This window comes from Hipposideros armiger, unplaced genomic scaffold (genome assembly GCF_001890085.2).
Source record: "Hipposideros armiger isolate ML-2016 unplaced genomic scaffold, ASM189008v1 scaffold_241, whole genome shotgun sequence".
Classification (NCBI taxonomy): Eukaryota; Metazoa; Chordata; class Mammalia; order Chiroptera; family Hipposideridae; genus Hipposideros; species Hipposideros armiger.
In genome coordinates, this window is record NW_017731591.1 from 226262 (window position 1) to 244366 (window position 18105).

Sequence of the window (18105 nt, forward strand, 5' to 3'; positions counted from 1 at the left end):
CTGAGCTGCACCCTTTGTAACAGGTGGGCAAGAGCGGGTGAGCGCCTGAGTTCTGTGAGCCATTCCCGCCAGCTGGAAAAGCCGAGGACGGGGTGGGGGTGGGGACCCCATGATTTACAGCCCGTCGATCGGACGTACAGGGGGCCTGGATGTGTGAATGTGTCTGAAGTGTGTGTGTGTGGCAGGCTGAGCCCTAAACTTGGGGGGGTCTGCCGCCAACTCTGTGTACACAGCATCCGAACTGACGTGACTCACACAGGACGCCCAGCTGGTGTCACATACTCGGTGTCAGACGCGTTCTGAGCAAAGAGTAAAAAAGATTCCCTCTCATTCACCACGCTAGGCACAGCTGTCCCCCTTTATCTGCAGGGACATGTTGCAAGACCCCCCGTGGATGCCCGAAACCGCAGACAGTACCGGTTCCCACGTGTACTGTGTTTGCCTGTACATACGCACCTATGACGTGGTTCATTTACAAATCAGGCACCGCGAGAGACAGACAGCTGAGAATGAAACAGGACAGTTACGACAAAGCTGGAACGAAAGCCCTGTGGATGTGGCAGCGAGGGACCCGCACACAGCACCGCAGTGACCGAGCACTGGACCTGCTCACCCGGACGGGTACTGAGTGACCGACGTCTGGGGAGCGTCCAGCAGACACTGGACGAGTCCCGTCCCGAGGGGACAGAGTGGGGTGGCTCCAGATGCCATTGTGTTACGCACATGGCTGCAACTTAAAGCTTCTCAACTGTTTATTTCTGGACTTTTCCATGTATATTTTCGGGCCGCAGGTGAGCACACGTACCTGAGCGTGTGGATGGGGTTCTGCTGACGCCCTAATGTTTTCTGCATTGACAGCACATGCACTGCAGCCCGTGTCCCGATGAGGGGATGTGACTTTCTCTCCGGAACCGTGGAGCCAGTCCCCACGCCCGTGTGTGATTGTGGGGGAGTAAACAGAAACCCACTTGAGGAATATCAGGAATTAAAACACCATCTCTGTTCTGCCAGCGATTCGGGTTTTCCACAAACTAATGCCCTGCTCTGAGGAATCCTTATTACCAGTGCATCTGAGGCTCCACTTAATTTAAACTTAAAATGAAACGCAGTCTGGAAAAATAATGTCTTGAAAATGGCACTTTTTAGCCATTAAAGTCGAGATACTATGTCAGAAACGCCATTTTAATAGACTAGAATCATTTTGTTTATACTTACAGATTCTCAGAGACACAAATATTTCCACTTAGCTGCTAGACCAAACGCATTTAATCAGTATTGGCAGGATCGCAGGCAGCGGCGTTCTGGGGCACACACGCAGAGCTGTGTCTAGGCTTCTACATCAGTCCTGGGGGGCCGATCACCCCGCTCCACGCCAGCCCCCTCGCCCGCGGACCCTCGCTGGCCTGGGCCACTGGCAGCAGGAGGCGGGACAGGTCCTTGTCCCCCTGGGTCCCCCAGACTGAGCCCCAGGTTGGCAGGGCCCGGCCTGCCCGATAAAGGACTCAGCTCCACTGGCTCAGTCCTCACCACCCCCCACCTCCGAACTCTCCGCAGAACAAATCCTGCCTCCAACGCTGGGTGTCCTCGGTTTAGTCCCTCGAATTCATTTCTGCCTGCTTTCCACTTATTTAAACGTGCCTGGATTTTCTCACTTCCATCCTCCTCTGTACACACGACTCATTCTAGAGCGAAGTGAATCCTTTGCCTGATAGTCAGGATTAGACTCAATGTGCATGTCTCTTTTCCAGGAGGATTTTCATATTCTCAAAAACGACTCCAATAGTTGCCATCTTTTTCCATTCTCATGAAAGTGTTAGAAACTAAACACATTCTGTTCAGCTGTTTAGAACCAGAGGCCGGATGAAGGCGACGGCACTGAGCTTGGTCATCCGCACACGTTTTTAGCTGCCAAACACCTAAGAACCCCACGAGGCCTGGTAATCTGCATAACTGCACAAGTGTGGACCTGTTTCTATCACTTATCAAGGTCATTGTCCCAGATGTCATTCTTTCAAGACACAGACTGACATTTTCAAATGGACTGTGGACGCCCTGCGCAGCCGTTGGCCCGAGGGCCCCACTGCCGTGAACGTCACCGCCTGCGTCCCCTTTGTCACGCCGCCGGCATCTCGTTCCCACCCACCATTCTCAAGAAAGGACCCCGACCTGAGGGCTACAGCGCAGGACATGGAATGAGTTGGAACCCAGGGAAATCAGCGACTCGACGACTCCTCCGTTGGTTCAGAAGGAACACGAGCCTGGGTGCCAACGAGGACGTGTGCTCAGCGAGCCACTGGCACACGATCCGCCCTCACCAGGACGGGGACAAGCAGGCGCTGGGGACAGATGTACAGCCGCCCTGGAGAACCCGCCTCCCAGAGAGATGGCCACGTGCCTGGTAATTCAATCCAATGCTAACCATGAGTTTCCCTGGTTAGCATTTAAATCATTGCTGAGACCTGGAAAGGCATTGCGTATCCTGGAATAATTACTTAAATTAGCTCCGAGGACTTCCCCGATTACCACCTGTTCCTCTTAGCTTGTGTTCTTTGTCCTCACACTTACCGAGCACCCGGGAAGCACACTGTCACCGCTCACGTCCCTCCAGCACTGACTCGCGTGCCATCTGGACGGGAGGCTCGCTGCTCGTCCACAGACAGGCCAGGGGCGTGCGTTCCAACCCACAGCTGATCTCAGGGGGGGCCCCGCCGGCTCGCCACCCCGCGTCTGTCTGCTCCCACCCTCACAGCAGCACCAGCAGCCGGGGTGACAGCCCAGGACGGTGCTACGCATCCCCGTGCACCTCACCGAGTCTCAGGTTTCCTCCCAGTGCCCAACACTCAGAGAGAAGTGGAGGCCCCAAGGTCTCGGGCCCTGGGCTACGGCAGCTTTATTTCACTTCATTCTCCAACCAGGCTGTGAGTTAGGCACCGTTAGTATCCTTGTTTCATAACTCGCTCAAGGCCACCACAGTAAGATATCAAAGTCAAAACTATGTGTATTCAATCAGCACGCAACTTTTGCCCGCTGCCGTGGGCCTGATGTGACCGGTGGCACTCAGCATACATCGGCCAGGCAAGCCCGGTCCCCGGAGCACACGTACTCCATCCTAGTGGGTCCGAATGGCGTGGACTTCAGCGGACAGCAAGCTGGCACTGCAAGGGGGGCTGATTTTCTCTCATGCTCCCTGGACCCCACTTTCCTGACATGGCTGTCTGTGGCGAATTTTACTTCTTTATAGAACACCTTTATCTGGATGGCTTCCTGTCTGCTTAATTTATATATCCTGGAGCCAGCATCTCCCTGACCCACGCTGTCAGGCTGCCTCCCGCGGCTGCGGCCGGCCCTGAGGAGCGCGCACGCCACGAGCCGTCTCCGGGGTTCCTCTTGTTTATTTCTCTTAACTGTGTCACAAGCTACAGGGCGCCAGGAGTCGCGGTCTTGTCCTACGGTTTGTAAAGGGCAGAGCTATGAACAGGGTGCGTGCGCCTCTGTGTGCTGCCAGAGGGGTGCACATGTTCATTTATTTTCTTTATATAAATTTGATTTAACTCTGAATTCCATACCTGCTCAGCTGATGGGAAATCCAGCCTCTGTCACTCCTGGGCCCCTCCCCACGGCCTCGCCAAGAAAACCTGCTGTTGCAGAGATCTGATCCCACGGCACGTGGCTTCCTCTCTATGACTTTTTCTTTTCTGCCCCAACTAAAGTTATTTTCATTCCGCTTGTTGAGTTAAATTCAATAGCCAATGATAGTCACATGGGACAATGAGCTGGTAAAATTTCAACAGGAGTCAGACTTGCGCTAAGATGTAATTGTTAAAAAGACTTAGACATGAATGGAGACAAGGTGGTGTGGCGACACCCACACGCGAGCTGATTAATTTAAAGACTTACCTCATAGCCAAGCAAGTGTCCGTTGGCCAGCTTCCAGGGAATGGCATTCCAGGAAACGTGAATTTCCGAGGAAGACAGGCTCTGTGCAGACACGTGGGATGGAGCTACTGTAGGTTCTGTTTGGGAGCAGACAGGGGAACCCATTACAACTGTGGCAGTTAACTGAAAAATCAACTGAAGTTCCTATCTCAAAAAAGCATTTAAAAAAAGCATATTTGAAAATTTATAGAACATAAATTATAGAATATAACATTCTGTAAACATATTAGAAAACATGAACCATGTTGTGAAAATGGAGGCACTGATCAATTTCCACTTTTTAGGGACAGATGGCATCAGAGCCACAGGCTTCTCCTTGCTGGACAGCCTCTCCCGCCCGTCCGTCTCGCACCTCAGTCAGCTTCCCGTCTCGGCCTCCGTTCGCTCCACCTGACCACCTGTGCCTCTTCCCACTTCTCCCACAGTTCCTACCTGGGAAACGCTATGCCCCCAAACACTGTTGCCTCTTCATCGTCATCATCATCACCACCATCACCATCACCATCATCACCACCATCACGATCATCACCACCATCATCACCATCATCACCACCACCATCACCACCATCACCATCACCACCACCACCATCACCACCATCACCATCACCACCACCATCACCATTATCACCACCATCATCATCGTCATTGTCATCATCATCTTGTCAAACAAAGGTCATTTGTTCAACAAGCATTTAGTGAGCACCTTCTCTAGCCCAGGCCCCTCTTTGGAAGGTGCAGACGGTCAGAGCTCATCACACAGAAGAAGATCCCGTTGGTAACAGACAACTCGGGGGGCTTCATGGGCTCCCCTATCAGGGCACAGCTCTGAGACTCTTTCTCCCCCAGAATCTGCTTCTTTGTCAAATGATCCTGCTCCCCGGCCAAGGCCGACTGGTACCAAGACAGACTCTTGGCCCAAACATGGACCTCTCAGGATTTTTCTCCTGAGAATCACGTTGGTTTGGGAGGACAAGGAGTCCGCGGGGCTGAGGGGTCCACAGGTCGAGCAGCCTCTCTCATCAAGGCTCTTCCTTTGCCCGGCGCCGTTTTACTGTTACTTCGATTCAGGGGGAGGCCCCAGCACATTCCCAGTAAGTCCCTCACTTTTTCATAGAGTCGAATCCCTTCCTGACATTTGGAACAGACAGGCCTTTCCCCAACTCATTGGTGGTGGGAAGGATGATAACAGGCGGCGGGGGGAAGGCTGTGGCTGTCCCTCCCGCGCTCCCCAGGGCCCAGCCCCGAGCCCGGGTGTGTGGGACAGGCCGGCCCGAGAACCCCTGCCTGCCTGCCTTCTGTCCCCTGGCCCCCGATCTGGCCTCGTAATGAAAGCCCTGCAACACCTGGAAATGGGGTCTGACGGTGGCTTTATCAAGCCTCTCTCTTTTGCAAAGCTTTTTATAATACCTGTTTGTTTTTTCTGCTCAGTAGAAAAATGGGGGGTAGGGTACGAAGAAAAACTGAGTCTACTTACTGTTTTCAGGGAATGACAAAAGCGGGCCACCTTTGCCATTTGCTGTAAGGCTCAGGGGACCGTCTCTAAGGCCCTCTGTGAAGTCTCATTTCATGAGTTCGGACGGTTAAGACAAAGGCCCTGGATCGATACACTAGCTCGTAAGTCTATGGATTTTGACAAGTTTATACACTTCTTTCATCAAGCTTCAGTTTTCTCACGTGTAAATGAAAAATAAAACTGGGACCTGCATGTCACTCCTCCGTGGAAAACTCTAGGTAGTGTCTGGTCTAGAGTTTTAACTACATGTTGGCACCTGTCACTGTTATCAGGCAGAGCCCTGGAGACAGCCAATGGTTAGCCGTTTCTGAACTAAAAAACGGCAATTTCATAGGATGCTAACATGATCGGTGTTTTCTAAACAGGTAGAGTGTCTGGGGCAGGAATGAGAGAGAGACAGAATGGAATGGGTGGGGGATGGGTTGTGGATGGGTCTACACCAGCTGGAACTGGGGGACAGGGCTGAGAACCCACACACTCGTCCGCGTCCCACCCTGGGCCTCCGACCCCCTCCTGCTAATCCCCTTTTCTCAGGCACAGGAACCACTGTGAAACTCAAGACTAGGCCGCTTCCAAGAGAACCTCTTCCTCTGACCCCAGAAACGAAAGCTGGGGAGGGTGTGCTGTTCCCCGATCCCAAGTGAAGCTCAGGATGAAATCTTCATCAACGGATTCCTGACTGACTGGTAAACCCTCCGGCTAGCGGCTGGGTCTCAGGCCTCAGGGCACGGTCACCCTTTCCCTCCTGCTCTGGGAATCTAAGCACAACTTCACCCGGGGCTCCCGGGGACATCAGCTGCAGCTGATAAGGCTCCCGTACCTTCTTCTGCAGAGAACACCGTTGTCACCGGGCTAAATGGCCCTTCGCCTTTGTTGTTATAAACCCCCACTTTAACTTCATACAGTGAGAATGGCACGATGCTCTCATTCCTGAAGACGTATCTCGGGGTGTCGGGAGACGTGACCACTGTCTGGATCCAGTTGGGGACCCCAAGAGGGCGGAAAGCGACAACATACCCGAAGCCCTCGCCGTTCTGCAGCTCCTCGGGCACTGGCTGCAAAGGTGAGACAGTAAAACCCCCACACATGAGCGCAGGCGACGGAAAAGGAGTTGCCACCCCAGGCTTTCATAAAAGCCATCAGGTAATAACTGATGTCCTATAAAAAGAGGACAAAACGTACAGTGGGACAGTCAGCTGCTTTTAAACAGACACAGAGCGCGCTTTCATAGCCATACAAGGGGCTGACTGAGGTCTTCTAAAATTATTTGGATTTTTGAGCATCATATAGCCCCAGTCTGAGTTCTGAATAACAATAATAATAATAATAATTAATAATAATAATAATAATGACGACGACGTTAGGGCTGGCCAAGTGGCTCAGCTGGTTAAGAGCTGGCTTGGGACGCCAGCTCTGAGCAGCAGGGCCTTGGTTCGGATCCCACGTGAGGGCCAGTGACGCTGCGTCCTCTACAGCTGAGATGGTGAACAACAGCTCAACCTGCAACTGGGCTGCTGTGAGCGGCCGTCCAGAAGCCGGCGACCGATCTGCCTCACCCAGGAAGAGCGCAATGAAAATACCAACATGGGCCAGTAAAGCAACGTCCTCCACAACTAGACTGAAGAACAAAAGGACAGCAACTTGTCTGTTCCCTTCTCCCAATTACCCAATAAAATCTTAAAAAGTAATAATAATAATGTTCATTATACCTTGTCTCTTAAGCACAATAAAAATCATCTAATCCCTAATGTTGAGTTTATGGAAAGAAATTGCACATTGATATAATTGAGGAAAAACATAAATCTAGAAAAAAAGGAAGTCAAAACAAAGTATTAAACTCAAAGCTGAATTTGGATTGGGTCAAAAATTCCTATGACATTCCATCATGATGTCTGGGTTTTTATTTTTTCTTCAACACCTTCAAATAATACAGATAATTCCAGTACCTTCTGACTTTTAATATGCTAATTAAAACTTTTCCTAATTACGACATAAAGCGCTGGCTGGGAGGATAGCCAGGGAGCCAGCACCCACTGGTGTCAGTGGTCGTGCAGCTGAGTGGGACGCCAGATGACCTTGGGCAAAGTATTTAACAACTCTCTGCCTCGGTGTTTTCATCTATAAAATGTTGCAAGGGTGGAATTTAAAAATATAGGAACAGCGATTAGCAGAGCGAGCCCTGACGCCACCAGCCGCCAGCACTTCCCCAGAACCGGTGCCACCTGGGGGCGAGGCGGCCCAGGCACTTACATCCCAGGTTATCACCAGCTCAGACCGGCTTCCACCTCCTCCGCTGACCTCCGACGGAGGCACTTCTGGCGCTGTGCAGGTTAGAGAGACAGAGACAAAACCGCATTTGCATTTGGTAATGTGCATCTGAAAGGAGATTCGGTGTTGTTCATTTTCACCATCTGAAATAACTTGATCACTGTCACATTTTAAACCTATCTATGCATGTACGTATATACAATATCTATACTATATGTATATACAGTTGACCCTTGAACAGGGGTTTGACCTGTGTGAGTCCACTTACACATGGAGCTTTTTGGATAAACACCTGTACAGTTTCTGATCTGCAGCTTGGAGTCCGCAGATATAGGGGACGGCCGGCTGTGTGCATTGTCCCACACCACTGTATACAGGGGACGTGGGCGTCCTCATATTGTTATCTGTGAGGATCCTGGAACCAATCCTCTGTGGACACTGAGACACCTTAAGTCTTTGGTGAATCCAAAGTTATACACGGACTGTCAACTTACAGGGGTCAGGGCCCCATCTCCCATGTTATTCAAGGGTCAACTGTATATATCTTTGGGGAGATCATTAAATAATTTATATTTGCATGAAATTACCAAAGATTGAAACATACGAAAAAGAATGACTCCGTATGGAGGTGAATAAAACAGGAAAAGTGAGGCAGCGAGGGTGATGGGAAGTAACTGGTGTGGACATTGCATGTGTGGCTATTCCCACAGAGACGTAATTCTCGATTCAACACTGGCTTTGCAGAAAAATGCCCAGACTCAAATCACCAGTCCTGGGATGAGATATTCTCATTCACCCCTCACAGGTGTCAGCTTTCTCACGTACACAGAGACCTTCTGCTGAGGAGGCACCACGACGCAGAGGGGACCTAGAAGCTCCCTGCAGGTGGCTCTTTGTCTGTTCACAGTGTACCCCATATGGACAGTAGGTCCCCTCAACTATGTCATGTGAATAAGCGAATAGCTCCTTTATTTCTCATCAGACCTGGCACTAATCTGCATCATGAAAATGACTCCTATCTCAACTAAGTCCCTAAAGTGACAGAGAGGATCTACTTAAATGTCATATTAGCTAATATCCATTAATATTACAGATTCTGGAATGAAAGCCTTTAGATCAGCGGTTCTCAACCTTCCTAATGCCGCGACCCCTTAATACAGTTCCTCATGTTGTGGTGACCCCCAACCATAAAATTATGTTCGCTGCTACTCTATAACTGTAATTTTGCTACTGTTATGAATCGTAATGTAAATATCTTCTTGTTTTCCGATGGTCTTAGGCGACCCCTGTGAAAGGGCCGTTCGACCCCCAAAGGGGTTGCAACCCACAGGTTGAAAACCACTGCTCTAGATCCTCTCAGACGCCTCAATAAGGTGATATGATATATACTTTCGAACTTTCAGTTGTAATGTTAGGGTATTTTTAGAATTATAAAATAGTCTTACGGTTAACATTCATAGTTACCCCAGCTGGACAATTTTAACAATGATTCTCCCTTAATTTAACACTTGAGGGGCCCAAACGTTCCTACCCACCCACTGTTTGGCTCATGCACAGAGCTGGTGGCACCCTGAGGCTCCCCGGCAGCAGACTTCCAAATGTCATTATCCTACAACTTGTCAGCGCTCGTTAGAAATGAAACCAGCACTTCCCCTGTCAACAGAGTGGCCGTGTCACAGAGTAATTATAACCATAAGCGACAAAACCATAGTCCCTGCACAGGTACTACTAATAAATGCAGACGATAGACTAGGCTCTCGAAAATGTCACATGGCGTCAGAATCGCATTCACGCGAGTCTCCTGACAGACACCATATGGCCAGTTCTGTGTTTGAGAGGTCAGATCGCTGTGACAATGGGTTCCTGGGGCTGGTCCCCCGCTGGCCTGGAAACCAAGGTCAGGGAGCTGGAAGCCCACGCCCGGGGAAGGTGCTCACCCGTTACTCAGGAAACAGGACACTAACCTGCCTCTTCAGTTCTTACTTTTTCTGAGGGTAGGCTGGGCTCTCCCCCGCCGATTTTGTTGTTGGCTACGACGCGGAATTCGTACTCCACCCATGGGTTTAAGTCGACCACGGTGGCCGAGTGTGCTTTTCCATCGATGACCTCAGGCACTGCAGGGGCGGAAAGTCACGGGTAAGCGTCCGCGTGCCTCTGCGCTGACCTGACCTCCGCCGATGGGCGTTGTGGCACTTGCCTGCCCCCCTTTACCTGTCATGACAGCTTGCCAACCCACGGAGAAAGGCGTCCTTGCCTGGACCGAGTAGGACGTCACGGGGCTCCGGTTGTCTGAACCTTCTTTCCAAGAGAGTTGGGCTGTGGTGTCTGTGACTTCATCCACCTTCACATTTTCTGGTGGTCCCGGTGAACCTAAGGACAGCGAGATGCAAACAGTGGGATGCTCCCCCATAAACGTCATCCTCGTCTACCAGAGGGACGACCATGTCACATGATGTGGAGAAAAGGGAACCCTGGTGCACTGCTGGTGGGACTGCAGATTGGTGCGGCCACTGTGGAAATCAGTATGGAGGTTATCTTAAAAAACTGGAAATGGAACTACCGTATGACCCAGCAATTCCACTCTTGGGTATCTATCCAGAGAAATCCAAAACATTAATTTGAAAAAATACATGCACCCCTATGTTTATTGCAGCGCTATTCACAATAGCCAAGACTTGGAAACGACCGAAATGCCCATCGGTAGACGACTGGATTAAGAAACTGTGGTACATTTACACAATGGAGTATTACTCCGCTATAAAGAAGAATGAAATCGTACCATTTGGGATGATGTGGATGGACATAGAGATCATTATGTTAAGTGAAATAAGTCAGTCAGAGAAAGACAAATACCATATGATCTCACTTATATGTGGAATCTAAAGAACTGAACAAATGAGCCAACAAAATGGAAATAGACTCAGAGACATACGGAAAAGAACCAAACTGAGGGTTGTTAGATGGTAGGGACACGGACGGGGGAAAAGGGGAAGGGATTAGAAAGACAATTTAGTAGTCGCAATGTAGCCTCGGGGATGTGAAAGACAGTTCGGGGAATGTAATCAATAATGTTGTAAATATTTTGTAGGGTGTCAGGGGGTCACATGTCTTATCAGGGAGACCACTTCATAGACGGTGTAGCTGCCTGACCTCTGCACTGTACACCTGAAGATGAAGCTGAATAATATCGAATTATATATATATATATATATATATATATATATATATATATATATATATATATATATATATATATATATATATATATATATATATATGGTTGTCGGAAAAGTCATGACATTTTTTTTTCTATGTTTTTCATTGCAAAAACATGTCATGACTTTTCCAACAACCCAATGTACATATACTGACAGGATGTGGAGCGCAGCACAGGGAATAGGGTCACGGGTATTACAACAGCTCTACATGATGTCAGAGGGGCAGCAGGCTGGGGGTTATCACTTTGTGAGGGTTGTAAATGACGATTACATTGTTTTGTACACCTGAAACTAAAAAAAACAAAACAAACAACAAGCAACAACAAAACACCTCCAGCTGGTCCCGGTTTCAAAAGCACTGGGGGAAAAGCCCATTAACCTGGCAACAAAACTACCACTGTCCCCACGTTTCTGTGGTTCAATCTAAAATCTGGACGTGGAGCAGTGATTCCAAAATCGCAGCGCTCCACGGCTGCAGACAGCCTCGCTTCCCGAGGCCTCTGTTCGGCAGGATTCCTGCACCTTCCAAACTCAGCGTCCTTTCCTCCGGGCATGGTGCCTGTTCCTTGAACCTCCTGACACATCTCTGCTGTTCCCAGCGTGCTATCCGGGGCTGTTTTATTCTGGGACGCACTCTGGTCCATGTTCAGTCCGGTAGCAAATCAGCACGTTGGACAGCAGCGCAGACTGGCTGCGCTCCTCAGGCTTTCTGGGCGCTCCTGGTTCTTCCGGAAGCAGCCACACGTGCGTGCGAGCTCACACAGCACGATGCTCTTCCATTTTGAACACGATCGCTGAATTAATGACGTGCTCAAAACACATCACCTTGGCAGCAGCAGTGCAACGCTTATGACAGTGAGAGCGATTTGAAGGGCAGAGTTGAGATTTTTATTTCTTTGAATTAGCACCCATCCTTACTGTCACATTCTCGCCGGGGATTAAATCCACATTAAAATCCGTCAGCTCGTATGCCATCTCATCATGGTTTATCTTGCAGGAAGAAATGCTGAGGGAAGACTTGAAATTAAAAACCCACCAAGGCACCGCTGTTTACCTCTCACGATGAGGTCGGCGGCCGATGACACGCTGTCCACCCCGGTCCGCACCATGCACACGTACCGTCCACTGTGCTTCAGCTGGGTGTTTCTGATCATCACGTCGCCCGACGAGCTCTGTTGGAGTAAACAGACAATCAGCACACTTTCACTCTGAAAACACAAAGGGCCTTGGAGGCTGTGGCCACCAGCACCGTCATCGAAGGACCCCGTGTTCAGAGAGGCGACCAAGGTGGTGGGGCGCTGAGGACGGCTGGAAACAGCCGCAGTGAAGCCACGCAGGGCTGCGGACACAGGTTCCTGGAGCTAAATGAGCAACAAAACTGGGCAGTTACGGCTCCAAAAATAAATAAGGCAGAGATTCCAGTCTCAGAATCGATTTACTTCCACTAGGGTGACACCTTGTCTTAATCCCCGGCTCAGCATTTGCTCGCTCGTTTCCTGGTTCCAACCTCCTGGAGAAGAGGGAGGCACTGGGCACCGGGAAACACAGCAGGACGAGGGGGCATCGCGGTGGAGACGCATGGGCACCCGAGGAGCCCAAAGCCCTTTAAGTCTTCCCTACAGAATGCAGGGAAGTCAATATGAACCCCTTGGTACGAAGAAACAAAAACATTGTAAACCCTAAAAATAACAGCTTCCATAAAGACATTTGAGGGCGTCCCTGGCAGCAATTAACGGAGAAAAAAGCTCAAGTATAGGGTGACAGAAAGAGAACTGACTGGTGGTGAACACACAGTGCAAGGGACAGACGATGGTTATGGGATTGTGCACTTGAAACCTATACGACCACTAACCAATGTCACCCCAATACATTTAATAATAAGAAGAAAAAAACAGAAGCTCAACTTCCAATGGATCTTGTTTTAAAAGAATGTAATAACATCAGGTTCATAAAATGACTAACCTCAGGCCAGTTTCAGGCATTAGTAAATAATATGGGTTGAAATAAACGACTTGGTGAGCAAAGCCCTTTGACAACCGTCACGGCCTGAAACACCTCCCAGCTGGTGCGGGAGACAGTGTGCAGCGTCCATCTTACTGATGAAAAGGAGAACTGGACTCGAGGCTTCCGAGAATTCGTGAGAAGGCGGGTTCCGCCACCCCGCTTCTGGGCGACCTCCTCAGATCTCCGACGGGTGGTTCTCAGTGACTGCTTCCCGCCCTCAGGAACCTCAGCGGCCTTGGGTGCGTTCTGCGGCTGGAGCCTGAATTTCCTGAGTCCTGAGGGGAGGCAGACGTGAGGAGAGTGAGCACTGTGATTAAATGATAATCCAGAAACCGGTACGTTTGCAGTTTCCTTTTCAGCAAGTTGAACCTTTCTCTCTCTCTCTCTCTCTCTCTCTCTCTCTCTCTGGAACAGAACATGGAGTCAAGGCCCATCTTCACAAAAGCTCACTGAGAACTTGCCACATTAGAGTCTCTCGAGGGCTGGGAGCGTCTAACACATGGTCTCTGCTCCAGGACGTAGACCCACGTCAGGTCACAGGTACGTACATGTGAACGAGGTGTCTTTCCAAGTCCAGAAGGCTTGCTCAGTCAAGGTGAAATGAGATCCCAGGGCACGAGCCACGTGCAGGTGACCCCAGACTGAAAGGGGCAGGGACGGCAGGTCCTGGGGTGGCCGTGCGGCAGCCGGGATCTTCTTGTCACAGCCGGGCGTGTGGACGGGGACGGCCCTCGGGACACCGTCCGTTACCCACTAAGGCGGGACACACACACAGCTGCGACCCGGCAGTCCGCTTCGTATGCGTGTGCCCCACGGAGATGAGCGCCTGTGCTCACGGAAGACGTCCGCGAGAACCTCAGCGGCAGCACTGCTGTAACCGCTAAGAAACGAAAATGTCCCAGTGTCCTCACAACCGGCAGGTACACGAGCGGCGGGACACTCCTTAGGAAACAGCCTCCGGCCTCGGAAGGGGACGGACCCTAAGGACGTGGATCAGCACGGCTGAGCCGCAACGTAAAGACGCAGATCAGGAGAAAAGAGGACGGGGTGTCAACCTTCAGTGTCGCCAAATCTCGGCTGTGGTTACCCTTGGAAGGTGGTTGGCATGGCAACGAAGCACCACGGGGATGCCTGCAATGTGGGGTTCCCTGCTTTCAGCGCTGGTGACGGGTGTGCTCGTCCTGTGCAAAGTCACGGGGTTGTCCCCTTGCGATCTGTGCGCTTCTTGGTAGAATTGAGTGGCTGTCCAACCCCGTTCTTACTACAAATGCTCCTCTAAACGCTCCATTTTCAGAAGTGTCAGAAACAGTAATTCTAAACTCCCAACTCTCTCACCAGAATGAAGCATCTCGTAATAACCGTTTTAGGACATCCTATAATTTCTAATCAAGATAGAATTGAGTATTCCCAGGCATTAGAAACAAGAGAAAGGACGGAAAGGCAACTCCACGGGGATGTCTCCCTTACAGCACAGCCGTTCCTGCCCGAGCAGCGTCTCCGTGAAGGGTTAGCATACAATCAATTAGCAACCGGCTGTGTGCGCAGTTGGACCTGAGGGCTGGGGACCCGAGGTCCCCGCTCCACAGTGGGCTCGGCCTTCCTCCGGTGACGGCGGCTGATTCCAAGAGGCATTGAGTCGAGCGGTGAGGAAGCTGGAGGCGCCACACGCGAGGGGGCCTGCGCCGCGTGGACAAGCCGCGGGGGCCACGGGGGTCAAGGGCGCGGCGTGGGTCTCCACCAGCGGGAAGCGCGAGCTGGATGAGGGTGTCGCTGCCGCCACCGCGGGCAGACCCCAGCCGCACGCCCCCCGGACCCCGGAACCTGCCACCGGCCTCTCTGGGGGCGGCTGGCCAGCTGGGCTCTCGGTGACACGGGGCCTCACCACTGCCTCTTCCCTGGTTCCGCCCAGCAGGTCCGAGGAAGGTGGGCGGTGAGTTGGGGCCATTTGCTCGGCAAGTTGTTTTCAGTGACGGTGCTGAGAACCCAAAGCAGATGGAAGGGAAGCCCCAGGCCCTGTCCGGACACCCCGCCTTTCCCGCCAGCGGCCCGTGTGTGAGCCGGAGGGGAGGCGACGCCGGCGGATGACAGCGGCAGATGCGTCCCAGAGTCTCCCCGGTGCTTCGGAAGCGCAGGTTTTCACCTCAAAGTCTTAGTGAAGATAACCAAGGACGGGGAGGTTTGAGGTTAAATATTATATTTAACATTATATCATTATATTAAATCATTATATCATTAGCCTAGTTTGCTGGTAAAGAGCATGATCCAAAAATTTTACTGTCAGTGTAAGAAAAACAGTTAAACCAATCAGAGTGTTTATTGTAATGAAAAAAAATACGTAACATTTCTGATTTTTGAGTCTAAAATTTTAAGTTGCCCAAATACACCATTTGTCCTTAGCTTTCTTATTCATGTTCAGATTAATGAAATAGTATGCTAACATATGATACCTTGCAAAGGAAAGTGAATTTCTTTCTGAAATTGGAACACAAAATCTCTGCCAGGATGAACGACAACTCCACAATAAAAAGGCAAGTCGCCCTATTAAAAACTGAGCCAGTCACCCTGCCTCCGGTTTCTGGTCAGCACCTGCGCAGCTTAGCATCACTGCTCCGTCTTAACGGTGAGTAAACAGCTGAACAAACTGAAAAATCAACCGCTCCTCTTAGACCGGGAGGAGAAGTGAGGGCATGAGAAGACCAGTGCCCCCCAACCCGGGGACCAGCAGTGAGTACAGAGGGTCCCCATGCGGGGGGCTGTGGGGCGCCTGCCCTCCCCACGCAGTCCACCAGCCAAGGCCTGTCCACTGCAGCTCCTTTCTCCTGGCGCTCCATCTGCCTTTCGGCAGGAACTCACAAGGCAGCTCCCAGCACAGGCACCGTGTGCCGCAGATTCTGTTCACGCGAAACGTCCGAAGGCAGCTCTACAGACAGGAGGCCAGGACAGTGCTTGCCTAAGTCTGGGGCAGGGGGAGGTTACAGTCCAGGGGTGCCAGGTCTCTTTTTCAAGAAATTACAATATTCCACAATTGATCTTGGGGATGGATGCAAAATTTTGTGACTATACTAAAAAACCATTCAACTGTATACTTTAAATGGTTGAACTGCATGGTGTGTGAATGATTTCTCAGTAAAGCTGTTAAAAATACTGTAAGCTGGAATGAGTAAAAAATGATGCCATGATCAGCGGACACCATTTTCCTCCTCATTTGCTTTGATGTAATTGTTCATTTACTGGATTTATTAGATTTACTCCTATATTTGACAAGTTCCCTGTTTCTAGATGTAGTCATTGCCTTAGGCCCCGCCTCCTTTTGCAAACCAAACCAGGACTGTAAACTGCTAGCTCTTTCCGCCAATCACCATTAACTCCAGCCTCCAGAGATGAGCTGTTTTACATGAACACATCACAGATGCGGGTGAGTTCTGGTTCTGGGTGTTTACGGTCTGCTGGGCCTGGAGGGGGGCGAGCCACAGCCAGTGCAGGATGGCAGATGTTCAGGGCTCACAGAGGTTTCCAGCGGTGCTTACACGTGGCTGTGCTCGGATTTACAGGTGCCGCTGTATACACGGTCATGTTCACACACACACACGCACACACATACACTCACACACACACACTCACACACACACTCACACAGGTGCCGCTGTATACACAGTCATGTTCACACACACACTCATACTCACACACACTCACACTCACACACACACACACTCACTCACACCGCTTTGGTGGCCATTTACGGATTCAGTGGATCACCAGTAGGGCGGGTCCCACGGGGCTCCCAGTGCGTCCTGAGAGCAGCAACGCAGACAGGCCCCTCCAGGGAAAACAGTCAACTCGAAAGCCGGAGCGATGCCGTTCTATGGAAGTTGAAATTCGCTGCAAAATCCCCCTGAAGTTTCTTTAAATCCCTGTGTCTCTGCAAAGCACCTCCCCAGTGGCACCCGCCCCGTGTCGCCAGCAGCCCTGGTGCTAAGTGCTCACCCCCCCACACCCCCACGGAGTCCCACGGCTGGGGTACGTCCTCGAACCCGAGAAAAGTCTTGGAAGCTCTTAGGAAAAGGGCATGTTTTGACTACGTGAAAATGAAAATTTCATGTTGTAAATGATATAATAACCAACGTTAACAGACACGTAAACAGACTGTGAGAAGGTATTTCCAGTGAGTTGAGCTGAGAAAAACCAGCAGCTTGAATGCAGGACCGACCGCAGATCCCTGAAATTCCAACAGGAGGAACGCGCAAAGTATGGTTTGCCACGTGAGGAAGGGGAGGCCGAATTGTGGGACAGGAACGGGCCGGTTCACGCTGAATTTGTGCCTCAGGGAGGACTTCCTGCTGTGACCTCGGGAGGACAGCGTCTACTGAACAGGTGGAATCGATGAGATGAAAATCTGACAAATGCCAACCTCAACTGCATGTCTTTGTCTCTGGACGGAGTCAAGTAGGTTTTGTGCTCTGACGCACGTCTTGAAGCAGTTTGTATTTTGTGTCACTTTGGAAAGTCATTGTCAACATTGCTGGATTAAAAAAAATGTTTTAAACATTCTTTTATATAATAATCCAGGTAGCTGAGCTCTTGTGAATTGTTCTGGCTAGAAAGAAACACATAATGTTTATCTCTTTCCTGCAGAAATAATCTTGCATTTCACAAGAATCAGTACTAAGCTCCCAATTTTCTTGATTTGGAGGAGTCAGTTACAATTCTAAATCTGTCTTTAATATCCAAATTCCTTATAAGCAAACGGAGACATTCTCAATCTCATTATTAATCGGAGAAATAAGAAAGTGGTGATAATGAGATGTCACTTCTCAGCCACCTGTTTGGCAAAACTTTTTCAAAAATCAAAGAAAAAACAAGCGTGGGGAAGGATTTGGGGAACCGGGAGTCCTGGGTCCTGCTGAGAGGAACGTGCGGTGCTTCGGGCGCCTCGAGAACGTGGGGGCAGTGATGGTGCCACGACCGGGAGCTGGCACAACGTGCCGCTCTTCCTCTGAGCAAGGGCTCCTCTCTCCTCGCTGTTGCAGGTGAGGAAACGGAGGCGGAGACGCGAAGGGCAGCCGTTTGTAAGAGAACGGAACAGGTGTCAAAGCTGCAGCTCCGAGTTCAGATCTGTGACGAGGAGGCTCTGTGTTTATCACGCCAGTCGGACGCGGCAACTCCTTA

At 50.6% G+C, this 18105-nt stretch overlaps 1 protein-coding gene across 1 annotated transcript in view; it reads right to left on the reverse strand.

Moving 5' to 3' along the window:
* The window catches only part of CNTN3 (contactin 3), a 64336-nt gene that overhangs the window by 14757 nt on the left and 31474 nt on the right, over nt 1-18105 (reverse strand). The window contains exons 9-14 of the mRNA XM_019655510.1: nt 11990-12107; nt 9929-10087; nt 9682-9831; nt 7700-7770; nt 6270-6504; nt 3898-4013 (exon numbers count right to left, since the gene is read on the reverse strand). Of these exons, the coding sequence (XP_019511055.1) occupies nt 3898-4013; nt 6270-6504; nt 7700-7770; nt 9682-9831; nt 9929-10087; nt 11990-12107 (849 nt within the window). The remainder of the gene's footprint in view (nt 1-3897; nt 4014-6269; nt 6505-7699; nt 7771-9681; nt 9832-9928; nt 10088-11989; nt 12108-18105) is intronic.